Source organism: Podarcis erhardii (assembly GCF_964252035.2).
Source record: "Podarcis erhardii genome assembly, chromosome: 5".
NCBI lineage: Eukaryota > Metazoa > Chordata > Lepidosauria > Squamata > Lacertidae > Podarcis > Podarcis erhardii.
In genome coordinates, this window is record NC_138509.1 from 35,820,207 (window position 1) to 35,842,809 (window position 22,603).

The 22,603-nt window shown below is 43.6% G+C and overlaps 1 protein-coding gene across 1 annotated transcript in view; it reads left to right on the forward strand.

Moving 5' to 3' along the window:
• Positions 1-21,547, forward strand: part of LOC309342765 (uncharacterized protein) — a 72,865-nt gene extending 51,318 nt beyond the window's left edge. Inside the window, exons 23-33 of the mRNA XM_081863592.1 lie at positions 1,535-1,637; positions 4,667-4,733; positions 6,019-6,127; positions 8,616-8,733; positions 9,770-9,971; positions 12,031-12,140; positions 14,583-14,722; positions 16,284-16,430; positions 17,879-17,950; positions 18,746-18,811; positions 20,372-21,547. Of these exons, the coding sequence (XP_081719718.1) occupies positions 1,535-1,637; positions 4,667-4,733; positions 6,019-6,127; positions 8,616-8,733; positions 9,770-9,971; positions 12,031-12,140; positions 14,583-14,722; positions 16,284-16,430; positions 17,879-17,950; positions 18,746-18,811; positions 20,372-20,605 (1,368 nt within the window). The 3' untranslated portion in view covers positions 20,606-21,547. The remainder of the gene's footprint in view (positions 1-1,534; positions 1,638-4,666; positions 4,734-6,018; positions 6,128-8,615; positions 8,734-9,769; positions 9,972-12,030; positions 12,141-14,582; positions 14,723-16,283; positions 16,431-17,878; positions 17,951-18,745; positions 18,812-20,371) is intronic.
• The last annotated feature ends 1,056 nt before the right edge of the window (positions 21,548-22,603 follow it).

The window sequence follows — 22,603 nt, forward strand, 5'->3', positions numbered from 1 at the left end:
CCAGCAGAAAGGTAAACGGCGTTTCTGTGTGCTGTTCTGGTTCGCCAGAAGTGGCTTAGTCATGCCGGCCACATGACCCGGAAGCTGTACGCCGGCTCCCTCAGCCAATAAAGTGAGATGAGCGCCGCAACCCCAGAGTTGGTCACGACTGGACCTAATAGTCAGGGGTCCCTTTACCTTTACAAACCAAATATTAAAGGAAAGAAATGACAAGATAAGAGCCATTTTTCATAATGACCGCTCCCCGCTTAAAACGGGGGGCGCCCTTTGCGTGGATGTGCACAGCCCTAGATATGCAGGGGCCCATCAGCATAGGCTTGGTTTTGCCTTCCCTCAGGTGGAATACCTGGAGGTCTCCGCCTACCTCAGTCAGTTGTCCAATCCCACCTGGGGGAAGCGTTGCCAAGGAGACCAGGCCAGGTAGGGGAGGGATTACCTGCCCACACAATAGAGGGAGGATCTTACATGGGAATCCTCACTTGGCTCCAGAGCTTCTCCCACCCTACCTACCCTCAGTTAATGTCTTCTTTTGCAGGTTAATTTTTCTTCATAGGTTTTGCAGGTTAACTTATCTTCACAGGTATGCGGGCGCTGCTACGTTAAGGTTGCTGTTAAAGGGCCAGAAAGGAATCTCCCTGCATTGGCAGGTTTCGCCTTTTCCGTAGCAAAACGTCACAACTTTGGCGGTATCAGGCCTTGGGCTGAATCCTTTAGTCCATCTTCCTCTTTGCGGCGGCGATACCAGGGTTCCCCATTAAAGGGGTTTCTGAAGGGAGGCTTTGACCGTACGCCGAAAGGTCGTCATTGCTCTCCCCTGCAGCGGCGACATAACGGGGGCGGCTATCTCTGCTTGAACATATGTTCTCCACAGCCGGCCCATCCCCCCCCACACACTGGATAACCCTGAAGCTCCCTAGGTCCCCGGCTGGGGACTGGGGAGGGAGAACGCCCAATGCCTGAGCCAAGGTCTACCCACATTTGAAATTTAATAAAGTTGGGGCCAATTTAATCCCATAGCACATTGTCTTGAGTTGTTATTCCACATGACGGGGGGGACGCACGGGATCTGGGGACTCCGCCTGTCCACGCAAATGGCTTAGATGGTACACCAGTGATAAAACTATACAAGATCATTCATAGGCTTCTTCACACAATGAACACAGGTAAAAGCTGTCTCTTTCACATTTGTAAGTGTTTGTGTGAAGAAGTCCTTAACTTCTATTTACAGTTCAACTACTGTGTACACAGACTGTACGCTCATTGAACATTACCTGTGAATAACACTTTGAATATACAGCTAGATTATTTGTGAATGTAATGTGTGAACACCCTTATTGTGCCGTTTAAACAAGAACATAGGAGGCACAGGAAATTCCTGACTTCGCCCAGATAAAACTATCTCCAGGGCCATCTAGTGACTAAACCATATAATGACCTTACCAACATACTGTTAAAAGTGGCTGCTTAAAGGTCTACTCTCCAGCAGATAGATTAAAATATTATGAATTAAAATATCTGTTTTCTGTTCTTTCAGAGTGAGGTGATTTGCTACAAAGGATACCCCAGTGAAGAGTATGAAGTGTTAACAGATGATGGTTATTATTTGACAATAAACAGAATACCCTCTGGAAGAAAAGGTATTGCAGTTGGAGGTTTCTCATAATTTCTTTTCAAAAATAAGTCCAAAACAAATCCCTAGCCTGTCAAGGTGGTATAATAATAGCTATGCCAGCACAGAGTTATATACATGCTTGAAGCGACTGGACCCAGAAGGTTATTGGTTGACACCTAGAGCCCCATTAAAGCATTAAGAATAACAAATATGGGTTTAAACTGGGTGGGTGAAGGGCAGCACATATGCTCCACTCCTCAACTGTCTTGGGTTGAGCAAGAAGGTCAGAAGAGGACTTCAAAGTACATTCAGTTGAACGCTCTAAAAAGTCTTCCTGCACTTGAGAATTCGGACTTACCTGCATTACCAGTTAAAGTGAATGTGACCCCTGTGAGGAAAACCTGAGCTTATAGGGTTAAACAGCTCGGAGTGTGTGTTCTGCCTACTGTGGGGCGGAGAGAGACCACCTAGTGTTTGCTTCCATAAACTCAGAGAATGCATGGATGATGAACAGGGCTACGTGGATTAGCCCCAGGGCTTTTTTCCAGCCAGAACTTTCCGGAACTCAATTCTGGCACCATTCTGGAGACATTGCCATTCTAAGAGAACAAGGGAGACATTCATGGTAAGTTCCAGAACCTCTTCTTTTAGAAAAATAGCACAGGTTATCCAAAAAATTGTGGAGTTGATGGGGAATTCTCTATAAATCAATATTTTGCCGTGATGGATTTGAGTTCATTGAATTTATTGATGCTTCTTTTCATTACGCGAAATCTGCTTTCGCACCGAAATCAGATCTGAAGTCAATTAGAAATGGGTCAAGATACAGTGGTACCTCGGTTTACAAACAGCCCTGTTAACAAACTATTCAGTTTATGAAATCTGCAAAATTGGAAGTAGTGTTCCAGTTTGCGAACTTTACCTCACTCTACAAACGGAAGCCTAACTGTGGAAGGGCACTGGTGATGGGAGGCCTCATTAGGGAAAGCATTCATTGGTTTAAGAACAGATTTGTTTTAAGAATGGATTTCAGGAACAGATTAAGTTCATAAACCAGGGAACCACTGTAGTCTGTTTCATGCAAGTACAGTGGAACCTTGGTTTAGAACAGCTTAGTTGACGAACAAATCTGCTCCCGAACACCGAAAACCCTGAAGTAAGTGTTCTGGTTGTCAAATGTTTTTTGGAAGCCGAACGTCTGATGTGGCTTCTGCTTGAGTGCAAGAAGCTCCTGCAGTTAATTGGAAGCCATGCCTTGGCTTTTTCAAATTTTCAATTTTCAAATTGTTTCAGAGTTGAATGGACTTCCAGAATGGATTAAGTTTAAGAACCAAGGTTCCACTGTACAGCTGAAGCTACACAGCCATCCCTGCCTCAAGCACTTTGCCCCCAAAGGGGATATTTGTAGATGGGCAGTAAGGTCCACTTTTGGGGCTCAGGTTTGTTCTATTTATTCAATTTGGCCCCTGGCATGCGCTCAAGCAATAACAAATCTATAGCAGTATAAAAGAATCCTTTATGGCTCAGGATTTTTTCTGAGGCAATGTGGATCCTGATATGTGCTCAACCAGGATTGCGATGAGCTATGTTCCCTCTCACTTGTGAGCTTCCAGCTGCCTTACTCTTGCTCCTATATTACCTGCCCTCTTGCCCTGTAGCATCTGCTCTTGTGGCAATGTTGGGGGCATCTCTGTCTCATGTGTCATAGGAATGCCTGGAAAGGGCTCAGGAATATGAGCAAACAGGAAGTTCATGTAAGGAACAAAGAATGGCTGTCACGGTCTCTGAGTCATGTGACACAGATGGTTTTAGTTGTAACATTCAAGGAAGAGGCCTAAGGAATGAGAAAGAGGGCAGAGGAGGAAGGGGTTACTGTAGTCAAAAGTAAATGATTGTGCACACGTGCACACAAACGTGTGAAGCAGAGTTGTCACACAATTTGGTAATGGATGAAATATGGAAACCAAAAAAAAAAGAAGAAGAAGGCAAGATCCATCAAAATATTCAGACTTTGAGCCTTATCAACAAGTTACATTGGGACCCTTGTCTATGAATGAAAATGGGCAGCAGTTTATTTATTTATTTAGCAAGTGGTTTGCAATCATAAAATCAATGCATAATTAAAACAAACAATCCACTGGGACATTGAGGCACCCTTAATTATAATGCACAGTAATAAATATATAATTAAAAGCACACAAACAAAAACAATAACACACCAGGAGTTCAGCGCAGGAGAATGCTTGCCTAAACAGGTGTGTTTTCAGAAGCCAGCAGAAACCCAACACAGATTGGACGTCTTGTATTTTAGCAGGGAGGGCATTCCACAACACTGGCACCAGCAGTGAAAAAGTGCATCTCTGTGTTAGCACATCATCTATGAGGAGGTGAGGATTTGGAAGGAGAGATGAGAAGTTTGCTCTCTGTTGTGCTGAGTTTTAAATGGTGACCATCCAAGCAGGAATGTTGTTGCAGGCAGCGAGAGTCGCAAGACTGGATGGAGATAAAGATCTCCAGGGTAGAAAAGTAAAGCTGGGTGTCACCAGGATACGGCTGGTGATGAAATGAAAACCAATGGATTTGATGAATGAACTATGTAGAAATAGAAGAGGCTTGGGTCCCTGAGGGGCTCCATCCAAAAGTGATTGCATTGCTCACAAATAAGCGAGATTAAACTGAATCTAGGATGAGATTCTTTCAAATGGCACTCATACACAGATACCCTTGCACACATGGATCTTGTCAGTCTACTGAAACATCTTGTTCAGAAACCAGTTAGGACAGTTTTTGCAAGAGTTTATAAATGATGAAGAGCATCCCGTGATATGTAATGACAGTTAAGAGGTGAGAAGGGGAACACAGAGAGTGGTATATGTTTTACTGTGTGTACGTAGGAGGAGTCAGAAGGAGAACACAGTATGGAAACTGCGGCACTGGATATAATTGTAGAATGTCACAGGGTATGTATTTACAATGGAGGGAAAAAAATGGCCTTGTTGCCTCTGCAGTGGTGGAGTAACCAAAATATTTGAGCATAACACCTTTCCTGGTCAGCGCTAAACCTACAGACCTGGGCACTCGCGCATATGACAGTGGTGCTGCCAGAAAGTCATTCATACAGGTAGGATGAAATTGATTTAATTGATGCTGTCTCTATGAATGTACCATAAACCTATTATATTAAATAGGAGCCTAGAAGGAAGCACAGGTATCTTATGTCACATGCCTACATGCAGGAATGCAAAAGGAACTGTGCACTAAAATGTAGGGTGGCTTTAAAATGAATGGCATAGGCATGAAAATAAAAGGTTTATTAAGTACATCACTTTAGTCATGGGTCGCCTATTCAGGATTCATTTCCATAACCTTGATTCCACTCTTTCTGCATATTTGTGCATCATATCCCTTGTTAGTAATTTAAGGGAGAATAGATTCTCAGGGCAAAAAATGCCCCAATTTCCAAAACAGAGCTGTGCATGTGTTTTGCAGTGATTGTGAGTGGTCAGGTCAAGTGCACTGCTACAGATCATCAGTCACGTGCATTTATTTCCTTTACACTGGTCACCAGTTTTAATTAGCTGTTCCCGATGGAACTAACCAAGAATGTTGTGCCATTGAAGTCATATAACTAAGGAAGCCGCCCACAGTATTACTGCTATGCTGCAGATACTTTGGTATCAAGAAGAAAGAGAACCGATTAGAAGGAACTGGCAATTGTAAAAACAAATGTCTTGTGAAACATGGAAAAGGAATTTCTATGGTAATAGATAATGCTGGCAATGTTGGAGGAGGCATCATTTGGAAATTCTGTTCCTGCCTAAACACAGCAAGAGGACTCTGAGTGGTAATATTTTCATTTACTCTGGGCTTTTTTGTATATATTTGTCTGCATTTTGAGGGGCATGGGGTATTGATAAGCAAAAAATAAGGGGGAAGGCAAGGTACAGTGTAGCCTGGAATTTTTAAAACAGAATTTTAAAAACAGAACAGAATGAAGATTTGTAGAGAAAGATTTTTTTTCATCTGCCCCTGTGAGTATAACATGCTGTGACTCAAGCAGGTGTTTTTGGCATGCAGCCCCAGTTCCCTGATATTCTCTTCTCCTAGAAGGAAAGCAAGCCCTGGCATGGTTGAAAACTCTTCTTTTCTTCCCCAATTAGTTTACTTGGTTTATGCAGCTTGGACTTCATGCATTTAACACAATTTTATGTTTTCTATTAGGTTTGATAGTTTATTTTTGTATGCTACTCATGTATTGAATTTGGATTTCAGACATTCTGGAATATTTGATTAAAATGTATATATTATGTCTGCATTGTTTATGAAGTAATTGATGTAGAATACCCCACTTTTCCCCTCCTCTTCTTCCACCCCACTTTTTTCTTTTTTTAAAAATTCATATATAGAAAGAAGATGTGGTGGTTTCTTGCCATCGCTTGTCTAATACAAGCAACTGGGAGTGCAGAAGAACTGAGTGGGAGCAGAGGTTCAAATCCTGAAGTTCACATGAATGTTGTAAGCTATGTACTCCTTTATAAATCTTACGGCAGTGGCAGGCCTGAGATGGGCCTAGAATTCAAATCTGAGGGAGCTGAAGAGCAGCTTTTGTTCCTTCTGTCTTCCTTCTTCCAGTCTAGAACAAGGGTAGCCAACAAGGTGCCCTCAAGCTGCTGTTATGCTGCTCCAGTTCCCATGAGCCCCAGACTGCATGACCATTTATCAGGGCCTAATGGGAGTTCTAGCCCAAGGGACACGGGTGGCGCTGTGGGTTAAACCACAGAGCCTAGGACTTGCCGATCAGAAGGTCGGCAGTTCAAATCCCCGTGACGGGGTGAGCTCCTGTTGCTCGGTCCCAGCTCCTGCCCACCTAGCAGTTTGAAAGCACATCAAAGTGCAAGTAGATAAATAGGTACCGCTCCGGCGGGAAGGTAAACGGTGTTTCCGTGTGCTGCTCTGGTTTGCCAGAAGCGGCTTAGTCATGCTGACCACATGACCCGGAAGCTGTACGCCGGCTCCCTCGGCCAATAAAACGAGATGAGCACCACAACCCCAGAGTCGGCCATGACTGGACCTAATGGTCAGGGGTCCCTTTACCTTTACCTAATGGGAGTTCTAGCCCAATAACATCTGCAGGGGCGCCGTGTTGGCAATCCCAGGTCTGGAACATCAAAAGCATAACTATTGGTTAATGGGGTGGGGATATGCAATTGGGAGTGATGACAAACAAGCCATGGGGAAATGCAAAACTTATTTCTGGTGATACAGAGGAGTATGTAGAACAGCAAGGAAAGACGAACAACAGCACTTTCTGTTTCCCTCTTAGCAGTGCTTTTTTTCTTTGAAAATGTTTAGTGGTACTCTTATTTTCCTACTCATATTGAAATACTGCCCCTCAATGTGGCAAAACTTAGATTAACAGAAAGTTTAGGTGTATGCGTCCCCCCCGCATCTCCCCCAGAAAAAAAGCACTGCCTCTTAGTGTAGTGAACCCAATACAGTGGTACCTCGGGTTACATACGGTTCAGGTTACATACGGTTCAGGTTACAGACTCAGCTAACTGAGAAATAGTACCTCGGGTTAAGAACTTTGCTTCAGGATGAGAACAGAAATTGTGCTCTGGCGGTGCGGTGCGGTGGCAGCAGGAGGCCCCATTAGCTAAAGTGGTGCTTCAGGTTAAGAACAGTTTCAAGTTAAGAACGGACCTCCAGAATGAATTAAGTACGTAACCAGAGGTACTCAGATTCTCAGCCAGATTGTTACCAAACATTTAATCCCACAATTCACCACATAGATTATGTAAAGACTTCTTGGCAGAGCTGGCCAGAGCAGGGAGGAGGAATGGGATGAGAGTGGGGAGTTTGATCCTGGGGAGGGACTCAGTGGCCTGTGAGGTGCTGTGCTGGATGCTGGTTGGCGGGAGAAAGCCCCACCTCAGTACTATTGGATGTCCCAAGCACCAAGGGAGGGCTGCTGATTTGACCCAGGTGACTCCTTCTGCCAGCAAAACACTCCCCATCTCTGGGGATGTGCCTGAGTGTGAATCAGACAGTGAGCCTCCTTCTCTAAGGATGGGACACCAGCACAAACACCTCCCTCATTCCCTTAGAATGGCAATGGAGCCCACCTGAGAGGTGCCGGAACTGAGTTGGTGAGTTCCGGCAGAAAGAAAGCCTTGCTTACACCTACCCCATGCTCCTTGGAGCTCAGCATTAATGGACTCATTGTACAATGGACTCATTGTAACATAATCTATGTGGTGAATTGTGGGATTAAATGTTTGGTAACAATCTGGCTGAGAATCTGAGTATGGTGTCCAAGAGTGAGAGCCAGGACTGCTGTTCCATAATACTGAAAGCAGTTCAGGAACATTTCTCAATTCTGAGTGTAGGTTGAGTAAGTGAGTATGAAGGAGGCAGGCACAGACAACATCACAACCTTCTCCAGTCAGACTTCCTCCCTGCTTTTAGATGTTTTATCATTTGTCTTAGTACTTTAAAACAGTAAACTGTTTTGGGTGCCTTTGCAGAAAGACAGTATACAAATGCAATGAAATTAGATGGTGGTGGTGATGTGTTGGTACAGCTTCATTTCATACTGAACAGGAGCTTATTGCAAACTAATTTTAAAGCAAAGAGTGAAAGGGTCTTGTGTGACAGAGTCTACACTTGTTGAAAGTGTCTACACAGCTCAACTGCTTTGTACTCAGGTTGTAAACTTGTTGAACATTACATGTGAATAACACTATGATTGTGCTGCTCAACTATTGGTGTATGCAAATATATGGAATGTACACTTGTGGTGACATCTGTTTATGGTGTCTTTTAAACAAACACAGAGCAGACACAGGAAGGGCTTCACTTCACATAGAAACAACTGCTTCCATTGCCATATAGTGACTGACCTATATACTGACACTATCAATGTACAGTTGTTAGCTCCTCTGTGACAGATTAAAACATTCTGAATTCAAACATCTCAGGAGTTTATTTCTTCTTCTTTTAGAGTGAGGTGATTCGCTACAAAGGATATCCCAGTGAAGAGTATGAAGTCTTAACAGATGATGGCTATTATTTGACAGTAAACCGAATTCCCTTTGGAAGAGAAAATCTTACCCCTGGAGGTATCTGAAAATATTTTTTCCTTATTTATAGTTCAAAACAAATTGTTGGCCTATCACAGTTGTATATTAAAAGCCTTAATACAGTGCAGAATTATGTAATTACTAGAGCTTTACATAAAGATATCAGACCCTCAGTCAAGACCCAAAGCGACTCAGCCCAGAAGGTTGTTGCATGACCCTCTGGAGCCCCACTGAAGTGTTCAGAAGAGCATATACAGCCTTAAACTGGATGGGTGAAGGGACAGGTACAACAGCTTCATTCCTCAACTGTCTTGTATTGAGCAGGAAGGTCAGAAAGAGACTGAACACCCTAAAAAGTCTCTCCTCAAATGAGAGCCCGGCCTTATCAGGATCACATGTTGATGTCCTCATGGAAGCACATGGAAATGTCTTGAGAAAGCATCCTTATAAATTCCCTTCAGACCTCCCAGGAAGATCAATGATGGGATGGACAAGTCCACTTCATATCAGGGCCTTGGGAGCATGGTTTGGCATGTGCCTGCCTATTCCCCTTCCCCAGTTTCAGTGCCCACAGATTTTTCTGAATTCTTGAATATGGCTTTGTTGACAAGCCTCCTCTACAGTCAAAGTTCAGATCCATGCCACTGAATGAGACTAGAGCGGGGGTCACCAACCTAAGGCCCATGGGCTGGAAGGGGCCCGCGGAGATCGTTTGACTGGCCCACGAGCCACCAGCTCACATGCTGCTCTAAACCAGTGCAGCGCAGCACGGGGACTCGCTTCCGTGGTGCTGGAAATCGCATCTGCGCATGCACAGATACCGGAAATCACAGGCGCATGCGCTCACGTGAGAGAGAGATCCAGCCCACGAAGGGATCTCTATGGGACCAATCCGACCCAGGCAAGATAAACCTTGCTGACCCCGGGACTAGAGCCTAACAAACATACTGAGATAATGTACTGTAATATAAACTATAATCTAATAATATAAACAAGGGATATTTGTCAAAAACATATTTGTTATCATGGCACAGAGATTCTCACCTGCTTTGTTATAATGGTTTGTTTTTTAAACCAGGTCCCAGGCCTGTTGTGTTGCTGCAGCATGGGATATTTGCGGAAGCTAGCTTCTGGGTTGAAAATCTGGCAAACAACAGTTTTGGATTTATATTAGCGGATGCTGGCTATGATGTTTGGCTGGGGAACAACAGAGGATCAAGGTGGTCTCGGAGACACCAGAATTTGTCAACTGACCAAGATGAATTTTGGGATTTCAGGTATTTTGAACTGTAGAATAAACAGCAATAAACAATATTATTTCACACATTATCTCTGCTGATCTTCAGCATTTTAGTGCAAATTTCTCCAGATCAGCACATTTTTGTATGCAGTTTTGACTAATGTACACATTTTTGCAAGTAGTATCTCCCAATATGGTACATTTTAAATGTTATTTTCACTAATAATATACATTTTATGCACAATTTTACCGAATATACACATTTTTGTAAACACTGAGTGGTTGCTGAACTTAATCACTCAAAAATTTTAAGGATGACTGAGTTTTGGTTCTCATATCAACAAATTTGATAAATTCAGCTTTAAATGTAGACTGAATTGAATTTCTCCCTATCCCTATTCATATCCCTTTATGTCAATAGATTGGCTCTGAGCAAGACTATGGCTACAATCTATAGGCTTCTATGCATGTAGCTATCCTAAGAAATGAACTGTAGAAACATAACCCTTTGAAATAGGGACTACAAAATTTTGGATCCCTGCACGATTCCAGAATGTGTGAGAAAAAGCAGAAGTCTACACGCAGGGTTTTTTTGCATCCTACAGCCCTATGTGTGATTTTCTATGTCTGATGCCTGTTAGAAGTAAAACGTGGGTCCCAAGACCCTCAAAATAAATTCTGAACAAAATTGGTGAAGCAGCAAAGAGTTTATTGAGTACAATACATTCTTGCAAGAGCAGGTGTCCAAAGTAGGCACACCCCAAATTGGCAAGGCGCAAGTTTATATTCTTTATACCTGAAGCACAGGTTTCCCTTGTTTCCTCATTGGCTGGATACATGCAAGGTTTGTAGCCTATCATGACCACCTAGTTAACATACTAAAATCCCCACCTTTGTTGACATCTCTCATTACTCTAGTTCCAACAACCACTACTCCTGTTTACCTTTCTCCTTATTTGGTCCATGTTTCTTATGTTTTTACACATTGACTCAAGCAATAAAGCCACATCCCAACCACTAGTGGGTGTAACTGAGTACAGATAAATTGCATAACGGCTGCAAACAGCCCTATCTATAAGCCTCCTAACAACAAGATATGTGTAAGCAAGGTTCTGCTGTCTGCAGTCATCTAGCTGTTATAATAGCCTTGTGGCCTTTTGAAAAGGCAACATTTTTATTCTTCACAATGCCCCTTCCCCTGATTCATATGTGAGGGGAAGGGGCATTGTGGCTGGGTGAACCTATTACTCCTAGTTAGGGATGGAAGGATCTGTCGGTTTTGGTTCTCACAGTCTGTCATTTCCCCCCAAACTTAAATCTGGTTCTCCACATATCTGCATCAATTTGAAAAACTTTTGCTTGACAAGTCTTCATGGAACTTCTTCAGTGCTTTAGTGCAAATTTCTCTTGATATATTTTGGTGCGCACATTTTATCATGTCATTTTCACTCATTTTTATTCACAGTTTGCATAATATATTTATTTTTGTAAACTCTTGATTGGTTGGAGGATGGCATCACAACATATGGATTAATATGAATTTCGAAGGACGACTGTGTTTCAGTTGTCATTTTGTTTTAGAAAGTGCGAATTTGAAAAATTTAGGTTTCAATGCAAACTGAATCAAATTCCCCCCCTTCCCTCATCATACACTGAGTGGTTACACTGAGCAGGACGGTAACTAAAAGCTATAGATCTCTATGCATGTTGAATTTCCGCATATGTACTGTGACCTGCACAATTCCAGAATGTGTGGAAAGAAGTAGAAGTCCACACACTGAGCATCTTCACATCCTACAGCCTGCTTTTATGTGTGATGGTTCTTCATGAGATTCATGTATGAAATGAAAAAATGTTTATGTGTGTGTGTGTGTGAGAGAGAGAGAGAGAGAGAGAGAGAGAGAGAGAGAGAGATGTTTAGTGATGTTCTGTTGCTGGAAGCCATCGCTACAAAATTAAAGTGGAGAATAGAGATGGTGGCTCCATCACCTGGTTCTGCACCCACATTTCAAGCAAAAGCTTCCAGAAGGCAACTCTGGGAGTTCAGATGAAGAGGTTTCACTAATTTTGCCATAACATTTAAATATTTCCTTCAGTTTCCATGAAATGGCTCTGTATGACCTTCCAGCAATGATCAACTTCATTCTGAAGAAAACTGGGCAAAAGCAACTGTATTATGTAGGCTACTCTCAAGGCACAACCATTGGTATGCTAAAGTGGACTAACCCATGTTTTTTGACTCTCTTGTTCTTTCTCTCTTTCTAAGAAAAAAAATTGGTTAATGTTCTGCTATTCTGGATCCTAGAGCCAGCTGTAAAGATTCCAGTTTGACTTTATACTGCTCATCCCTTTGTGTTGGGAGTCAGCCTTGCCCCAACACTGGTGCTGAATTGTGAACCAGTCAGTATCTATGGGCCTGCATTCCCTTTGTGACTATGCTATGTCCCTGTGAGGGTACACAGGAGTTTTCAGGGGGGAAATGAGAAGATAGTTGTAAGGGTGGAGAAAGTGGTGAGGTGTCCTGTTGACCAGCCCATGGGCCAGAAATTGCCAGCCCTTAGGCCAGATGCACCCCACACCCAGTTTCAACTGGTCCTCTGCCCACCTCCAATCAGCAGTTTAAATTTAAAAGAGAAAATCATTACAAGAATAACAGAATAACCTCAATTGCCTTACTTCAGTGTTTCCCAACCGGTGTTCCGCGGCACACTAGTGTGCCGCGGGACGTCGGCTGGTGTGCCGTGGGAGGGAGGCGGGCGAGTCGGGCGGCGAGAGGCGGGGCGGCGGCGGCGAGCACATGCGGGGCGGGGAGCGAGCTCCCTCCCACATCCCATCGCCCCGTGCTCCGCGCTGGTGTCCGCAAGCCTTGCGCACCCGGGGGATCTCCCCCCGGGAGCGCAAGTCTTGCGGGCAGCAGCCTGCAGCGCGGAGCACGGGGCGCCCTCCGGAGGACGCCCCGTGCTCCACGCAGGTGTCCGCAAGCCTTGCGCACCCGGGGGATCTCCCCCCGGGAGCGCAAGGCTTGCGGGCAGCAGCCTGCAGCGCGGAGCACGGGGCGCCCTCCGGAGGACGCCCCGTGCTCCACGCAGGTGTCCGCAAGCCTTGCGCACCCGGGGGATCTCCCCCCGGGAGCGCAAGGCTTGCGGGCGTCAGCTGGCAGCGCGGAGCACGGGGCGCCCTCCGGAGGACGCCCCGTGCTCCACGCAGGTGTCCGCAAGCCTTGCGCACCCGGGGGATCTCCCCCCGGGAGCGCAAGGCTTGCGGGCAGCAGCCTGCAGCGCGGAGCACGGGGCGCCCTCCGGAGGACGCCCCGTGCTCCACGCAGGTGTCCGCAAGCCTTGCGCACCCGGGGGATCTCTCCCCGGGAGTGCAAGGCTTGCGGGCGTCAGCTGGCAGCGCGGAGCACGGGGCGCCCTTCGGAGGCCACCCCGTGCTCCGCGCTGGTGTTGGCAAGTCTTGCGCACCGGGGGATCTCCCCCCGGGAGCGCAAGGCTTGCGGGCAGCAGCCTGCAGCGCGGAGCACGGGGCGCCCTCCAGAGGACGCCCCGTGCTCCGCGCTGGTGTTGGCCAGCCTTGCGCACCCGGGGGATCTCCCCCCGGGAGCGCAAGGCTTGCGGGCGGCAGCTTGCAGCGCGGAGCACGGGGCACCCTTCGGAGGACGCCCCGTGCTCCGCGCTGGTGTTGGCCAGCCTTGCGCACCCGGGGGATCTCCCCCCAGGAGCGCAAGGCTTGCGGGCGGCAGCTGGCAGCGCGGAGCACGGGGCGCCCTTCGGAGGACGCCCCGTGCTCCGCGCTCGTGTTGGCAAGCCTTGCGCACCCGGGGGGCGCATGGGGCGCCCTGAAACAGAGGGTTCCCCATGCTGCGGACTGTAGCCTGCCGCCGGACGCGCGGGGCGCCCTGAAGCAGAGCGCCCCTCGCGCCAGGCAGACATGGGCCAGCCCCACAAGCTCGGGGGACAGCGGGGAGGCGCAGCACCGCCATCCCACTGTTCCCCGACCTAGTTTTTTGGGGGGGAAATAAAGGAAAAAAATTTTTCCTTTATTTCCCCCCTCAAAAAAGTAGGTGCGTCCTATGGGACGGAGCGTCCTATGGGACGAAAAATACGGTACTTACTATTTCATAATAAAGTAATTATAAAATACTTTCTTTGTGTTTATTTGATTCCTATTAAAGAGAGTTACTTTATATATAGTCAATATAGGCACAGAGTTAATTTTTTAAACATTTTCTAATGGTGGTGTGCCTCGAGATTTTTTTCATGAAACAAGTGTGCCTTTGCCCAAAAAAGGTTGGGAAACACTGCCTTACTTTACTGGCAACAGGTTTTAACTTGATAAGTAGAGAGGGGAGATCGTCAGGTTTTGCCACTCATGGCAGATCTATTGCTTAGCCTCAATTTGCGATCCATTGATCACATAGGGCAGATATACGGAACCTGTGGCCCTACAGATGTGCTTGGACTCCAACTCCCATCAGCCCCAGCCAGCATGGCAAATGAACAGCGATAGTGGGAGTTGTGGTCCAGCCATATCAGGAGGGCCACAGAATCCCCATCTCTGCTTTAGAGTCTAGTAGGCCTTTGGTAAATTGGCAAATGAATTTCGTACTATGAGCAGTCCTAAATGCTCACTGTGTTTTTCTCCTTAGGCTTCATAGCATTTTCAGCCATACCAGAGCTGTCTCAAAAAATCAAACTATTTACCGCCTTGGCTCCTGTGATTTCTCTTAAGCATGTGACAAGCCCTGCTTCCAAATTTTCCTTCCTACTTCCTGACTACTCATCCAAGGTACATATTAATCTCTATTTTGTTACCAGGAAATCAAAAAATACGAGGCCAGCAGGAATTTAAGAGTAACCTTTCCCTTAACTTCATAACTAAGATAGACAATTGTACCTGTCACCCTCATAGAGATAATGCTATAAAAGAAAAATTCTATAAACTGTATGATTCTATATAACAGGTTCACATTTTACATAACTGTAGTGTTGCTCTGAGAGCGTACTGGATGAAGGGCTGTTTAGAAATATAAGAAATACAACCTATGCGGTGTGTTTTTTTAAAAAAAAAGTTTTGAAGAACCAACACAGGCTTTATTATACATTTCAGTGAGCTGTGGATTGCTCTTACAGTGCTGAACAACATAAAGAGAATAAACAAAGAAAAAAGCCCTAAGAATTAAATATTTCAATCTAGGGGAGAAATGCATGTGTACTTTGTGTTTTTGGTCCACATCCAACTAGGAATACATTGTTGTTGTTGTTGTTGTTGTTGTTGTTGTTGTTTAAAAAATCAGTTTGCACTGTAGGAGAACCTACCTCATTTGCACAATGCACACAAAAAGAAGCTCAGCTGCCATTCAAAAGTGACGCATCTCTAAAATTTGGTTCTCCAGGCAGGTTATGAATACAAAAATGCATATACTAGGGTTAAATGTGTATATCAATCCACATGTTAGCAAAAATAGCAGACAAAAATGGTTATATTAGGGGAAATTTATTTGCAAAAATGTGTGTGCTAGGCAAAAATGTACCAAAAATGTATATATTAGAAAAAAATTCACACTGAAGAAATTTCAAGTAGACTTGTGCCTAAAAAAAATGCAAACTGATTTAGAAATGTGGAGAATTGGACTTAAGAGTGGAATATGAAAAACTGAGAGAAATAGAATCAACAGATTCACTAATTCGCACTCCAACCTTCCTACACTGAGGACTCAGCTATCCAGCTGCAAATATATCATTTTAAGTGCATTATACAGCTGTGACACTAAGTGGTGATGTTGAGCTTATGGCAGATTCAATATATTTCTAAAGCATTTTCAGAGACACATTTGTATGTGTCGAGATTCCACCTGAGTTGGAAGATCTGAAGGGGTCTTATGAATAGATTTGGTGGAGCATGGTTACAAGCCTCCCTCTAATTGGAACTGGGTGTTATCATTGTTCCTGATTGAGAAGAGGCTTGTAAGTATGACCAGCTGGATGCCCTTCTAAATCCCTTTCAGACTTTCCCACAGGAAGGTGGACCAGGTACACCTGGCACCTGCACTGAGGGTACGATCAGCATATGGGTCTCTGTTCCCACTCTCCAACTGAAACCTTTAAGACAGGCTTCCTCAAACTCGGCCCTCCAGATGTTTTGAGACTACAATTCCCATCATCCCTGACCACTGGTCTTGCTAGCTAGGGATCATGGGAGTTGTAAGCCAAAAACATCTGGAGGGCCAACGTTGAAGAAGCCTGCTTTAAGAAGCTGCAACCAGCCACAAAATAATTCTAGAGGAACATAGCTAATCCTGCAAATATTTTTTTAAGGTTAAATTGTAACACCTTTTGTATCTTCCCAGAGCTACTTTGTCAGAGGAGAATTTGTACTGTTTCGCAGACCCGTGGCAGACTTTTTCAAGAAATTGTGCAGCATTACATTGATGCAGCAATTCTGTGCTCAACTCATATTCTCAACAGGTGGATTTAATGCAACAAATCTAAATATGGTGTGTAGATGTGTAAAGAAAACATAGTAGTTTGCTACTATTATTGGTTTGCTACATGTTCTGAATCTTCACAAAACTTCATTTTTGCAACAAAAGCTGGGCACCCAAAGGGTGCAAAAAGCCCTGCAAAAAAATGAAGACTCAGAATAAGATGGGAATCTTGTACAAACTTTAAATAATTCTCATTGAACAGAATATGGCTTACTTGTGAGTAGATAGGCCTATGGTTGCACTATAACAGCACATTCCTATATATGTCTAGTCAGAAACAATTCTTATAGAGTTGAATGGGACTTACTCCCAGGAAAATGGGTTTAGGTGCCAGAAAGTGAGTCTCCATCTGCACTATACAGCAACTTACCACTTAGTCATGTTTAGTCATGGCTTCCCTCAGAGTGGTTAACAATCAGTGTGTGAGAAATAATAAGAGCCTGTGAGGGGAATTATAGGAGTCACCAAACAACTTTCAGCACCCCTATCAAACTACAGCCCCCAGGATTCTTTGTGGGAAGCCATGCCTGTTTTAAGTGATGTGATACTGCTTTAAAGTTAGGGTGCAGCTGGCATCGGAGACATGTCTCCTGAAGAATTTTAGAATGTTGGTTCTGTCCAGCCTATGACCTTAAAGACAGAATGCATGCACTGCCTGCCGAGCGATAAGCAGGATGTGGCCAACTCATCTCAAAGCATCATCTTTAATGCACCTTGTTGCCTTAACAATTGTTGCTACTAAAAAGCTGGAATTTAGCAACATAAGAAAAGCCCTGGGTTTCTCATATTTGGGTCCCCTAGCATTGCTGGACTACAACTCCCATCATCCCTAGATAGCAAGACCAGTGGCCAGGGATGATGGGAGTTGTAGTCCAACAACAGCTGGGGACCCACGTTCAAGAAACATTGGAAACCAAAGGCCTATGGCGTCCAGCATCCTGTTTTCATAGTGGCCAATCAAATTCCTACAGGAAATACACAAGCGGAGCCTGAGCACAACCTCAGTTACCCCATTCCTGTCTCCCAGCAGCTGCTATTCAGAAAGATATTGTCTCTGATACTGGAGGTACTGCAGAGCCTTCATGACTAATAGCCACTGATAGAGCTATCATCTATGAATTTGTCTCAACCCACTTCAAAACCACTATCACATCTTGCAAAAGTGAATTCCCCAGCTGAGCTATATACACTGTGTGACAAAATTATTTGCTTGAACTTTCCCGAATCTTCCAGCTTTGGTGGCCTCAGGTTCTTTTGATGTGAAAGGGAGAAATTTCTCTCTCTCTCCCCCCCCATACAAATGCACTCTTTTCATCCCATTTACAATTATATAGTATTTTCCTCATCCCTTTTCTAAACAAAATAGCCTTTACTTGTAGGGGAGTTTCTGGGGGTTTTTTTGTTTTAATTTCACTGATTTTTCAGATTGTTGTTTATTTTCCAAACTTTTCTTGCAGAGTCGAATGGATGTGTATGGAGCTCGCTTTATGGATGGAACATCAGCTAAATCTATTGTACACTGGAAACAGGTAGAGTGTTGTATACTTTTTAGCAGCTGTGATGGTCAAGAGAGTTCCATGCTTATATGCTCACTCAAAAATTACAAACTTTCTGAGCCTCCACCAAAGAATCCTGCAACTATTAGTGTACTTAACTTTCCCTGGGAAGCCACTACAATAATTAAGCCAATTTAAGATTCAGTTAGGTAGCCCTGTTGGTCTGACACAGTCAAAATAAATAAAAAAGCCTGTCCAGTAGCACCTTAGAGACCAACTAAGTTTGTTCTGGGTATAAGCTTTTGTGTGTATGCACACTTCTTCAGATACATCTGAAACAGTGGTCCAGTGACTTCTTTTTCAGTGTATCTGAAGAAGTGTGCATGCACACAAAAGCTTATACCCAGAACAAACTTAGTTGGTCTCTATGGTGCTACTGGACAATTTTTTAAGCCAATTTAAGTTGGTGCTATTGTTCTAATATGAGCTTTCTGAACTGACATGGCTAAAACCTAGTTTTGTTTATTTAGGCAGAGTAGGGAGCTCTTTTCGTCTTATGAAAAAATGGGCACATGAACACCAAGTGTTCTGCAAATCCCATCATTTCAGAAAGGGATTCCTCACATAAAATATATTTTACCCCAAGGGATATTTACTGCCATAGAGATAAATTCCAAAAGGAACACGCAACGTTCATAATTAGTCAAACAAGGATTTTACAGAAAAGAATAGGTTGGATCAAAAATAGTAATTTTATTATTTGTAATATGTATCACATAATATCTAATGCTAATATCCAATGCTATGGCTTTCCTATTATTTTGATAGATAAGAGATTCAGGATTATTCAGATATTTTGACTACGGGAATGAGAATCAGGCAAGATATAACCAGGTAAGAGCGAACAATTTTTGTTCAGTAAATATGGTGAAAATAGAAATCTGCAATAAGGACATGCATTTACAATGGTTCTGACTATCAGCACAACCCAGTTGATATTAACTGCTTGGAGTTCTCATCAGTGTCAATATAAGAGTTTAGAATTCGTCTAATTTTCTGATGTTCTTAACATGGATTTGCAAAAGTGATTTGGTGACACAAGCTTATATATATATATCAACATATATCGATATATATCGACATATTTCCAAATCAGGACAAAGTTGGGTTTTGTTTTGTTTTTTGTCAAAGTTGTTGAGTTTTTTTTGGGGGGGGGATTGGATTTTTTAAACATATTTTTCTTTTTAAAAATGCCCTTGTTGCCATACATCTAGGTTTTCCCATACATTGTGCCAATTCGGTGAAAATTTGCCCAGACCCCATTTTGACAGTCCAATTCCGGGAGGTATTGTAGCCCTATGTACCTCCCACCATTCATCCATGCAGTTCAAGCTGCAATGGGTCATTGTCCCCTCATTTTATCCACATAACAACCCTGTGAGGTAGTCTAGAATGATTGTGATTGATCCAGGGTCAGTCAGTGAACTTCATGGTTAAGGGGGAATGTAAACATGGATCTCCAAGTACTAATTAACAATCTAACCAGTATACCACACTAGTTCACAGTTAATGTGAATGTGATCTCATCAAGTGTTTGCCTCCACATGCTCAGAGAATGTGTGGTGGGTGAGTGGAACATGGCTATGTACATTAGATCCAACCTCAGACCACACATTTGACAAAATCTGGAGGAGGAGCCTAGATGTGTCCAGCTTGTCTCCAGGGATTTCTCGTACCCCTGCCAGGGATTTAATATGGGACCTTCTGCATTCAAAGCAGGTTCTTTTCCACCTCCTTAAATGTGGTGTGAATCTCCTGGCTCCCAATCTCCTTTTCCTCAGACCAAGCAGCAAATAGTTGGAGGGTCCTCAAAGCCATTCCCACCACCCAAACCACTCCCCACTTTCCTTGCAGGAACAATGGCATTGGCAGCAAAGAAATGTGGGGAGAACTCCCATCTTCTTCCCACATCATCATGTTATCTGTGTGATGAATTACAGAGAGTGTAGCTCTTTCAGGGAAGCTTCCAATTGTCAGTCAGGTTGCCTTGGGTTCTCCCTGCCCCCTGCTCCATTGTTTGTTTGTTTTGTAAATGTGTAGGCCACTTCATGGGCTGAGGCCATCAAAGTAGTGTACAACAAGCTAAAAAGAAATAAGATAGAATACAAAAAAATACAAACTCCAGAAAGCACTAAATCAGTGCCTACAGTTCCTGGGCTTGTAGTGCAAAACTTTGAAAAACCAGGAGCAAATCTGTGGAGAACCGCAGAGGATCTACCCAACCATATTTAAATCATGTTAGCAGACTATAAGTGTTCTAGGTAGAAAGAAGGAAAAATCACCCATCTATACAAGCCTGTGGACTGTCCACAGTTGGTCTGAATTGTGTAAAGATGCTGTCACTAACAACATTTTTTTAAAAAAAATAATGATTCGTTGTCATTTACTTTCCAGAGCTTTCCCCCTTTGTATAAAATAGAGGACATGACTGTGCCAACTGCACTGTGGACTGGCGGAAATGACCTGATTGCAAGCCCCAGAGATGTAGCCGTCTTACTTCCTCGTATCACTAACCTAGTTTACCACAAAAATATGACATACTGGAACCACTGGGATTTCATCTGGGGCCTCAGTGCCCCTGAGCTCATGTACTACAAAATCATTAAGTTGATGAGATGCTTTAGCTGAGATGGGATGCCTTAGCTGAGTCATGGTTGCTTTAGCTGAGATTCCTGCATTCCAGCTCTACAATTCTATGATTCCATGAGAATGTCTCTGTAAAGTAATACATTCCTATGATAGATTTCATTTCTTTCCTTTTACACCAGTCCACAACAAACACTATACTTGCATTGACAGCCATGTAGGCCACTGAAATCCACAGTATTTAAAAGTCCATTGACATATGTTTAAAGCACTCTTATACCACTTTCACAGTCATGACTTCCTGGGAACTCACAGAGCTACAATTTCAGAGTGGTTTAACAATCATCCCTCTACTTATAGCTCTCTGAAGGGAATAGTGGTCTTCTAACAGCTCTCTGCATCCTTAATAAACTACAGTTCCCAGAATTATTTGGAGTAATTCATGACTTAGTGTTTTAAGAGTGCTTTTTATTTTATTTTAAGTGTTATCAGTTTCCTCACCACTGGTTTGTGTATCCTTAACCACATGATTAAGAATATAAGAATTGTCTTGCTGCATCAGACCCCAGGAAAAAGGCCAGGATACAAATGTGATAAAAGAATTACCACCTCACCACACAACTGATTCCCTGCATACTACACTTCCAGAGTGTTTAAAATGTATGGTGCTGAATGAATGTGGCTGCCAGGGTGGGCAGTTAAGGCCTGGACTATCTGAGTGGGATGCACTAGGCGGGGCAATTCAGTTTTGATTCCCTGAGAGTAAAACTAAATAGAAGATATTGAGTGGGTGTTTCTGGTAAGGAACAGTGACAGCCATTCTAGGTGAGCAAAGTCTCCCTGAGACTCGGTTTAGAAAAGAGCGTAAAATTATCTGCGAAAAGGTTATGTCTTAAACTTTAGTTTTGTGTCTCACAGTTGAAATCATCATGCTTTAAACCTTCAGAGAATGTAATTAAATAAACATTGAATTTTGTTCCAGAAGTGACTCCTTATACTTTGAACTTCAGGGTAGGGAATGAGTAGGCACTGGGCAGCCTTCACAGAAATACAAACCTTGTTGCTATCTTGACCATCACTACTACAAATAGTTGATTCTAGAGCTCTCCTAGGGATAGCAAGGGGAGTTTTATCTATTAGCACATCTACAAAATTGGTCACATTACCCACAACATCCAGGAACAGAGGGGCAGTGAAGAAAAAACTGTGACTTTCTATCTTTTTATAACAAAATAAAATTACATACTACAATAGCTCCTGGACTGAACGTTGTCTGAACGTTGGCAGGCGTATTACCCATGGGCACCTCACTCCAGTGTCCCCAGTCTTCAAGATCACCCCCCCCAAAAAAAAACCCACCCTAGGGTGATTTCTATTTCCCATTAAATATATCTTTCTGACATTTGGCATCTTTCATGTCCTCAAAGGGATAAACATACCTGCATCAAATTCAGGGAGAAATATTATAGCTGGAGGTTTTTACTTACTTTTCTTTTCTTTAAAACATACATTTTAAAGGCTCCGTGCACCCACCCACATCCTCTGATGGACTCGTTTGAAATCTAATTTAGCGCAAATGGTCAACAGTTGTTTCCTTTGAGTGCTTCAACAGTACAACATAGTATTCTGGACATTTCAGTGTGCTTTGGTGAGCTTTGAAGAGTGATATTACACATTTTGAGGACCATCTGCAACAACGAACCTTCAACTCACTATGATTGAAAAGAACATGAGGGAGAGGGATACCAGCAGCTTCAAGATGGCAAACCAACCTGTTGCAGTAAAAGATATGAGGCTGCTGGATATAAAAGTGGGACAGTTGCCAACCTGGTTAGCAATGCGAGATGGCACCCCAGTTGGGCTTGTTATATTTGTCTGGGGAGACTATAACAGATTTGTCAAGAAGTACATTGATGTGAAGAAAAGGTGATAACTGCCAATGTGTTCGTCAGCTATGTCTGGAACTATGACCATATAAAGCATGAGTGCTGGAGGAAGTCTCACTGAAGCCTGATGGGCTGGAAGAATACAAGCTGCCAT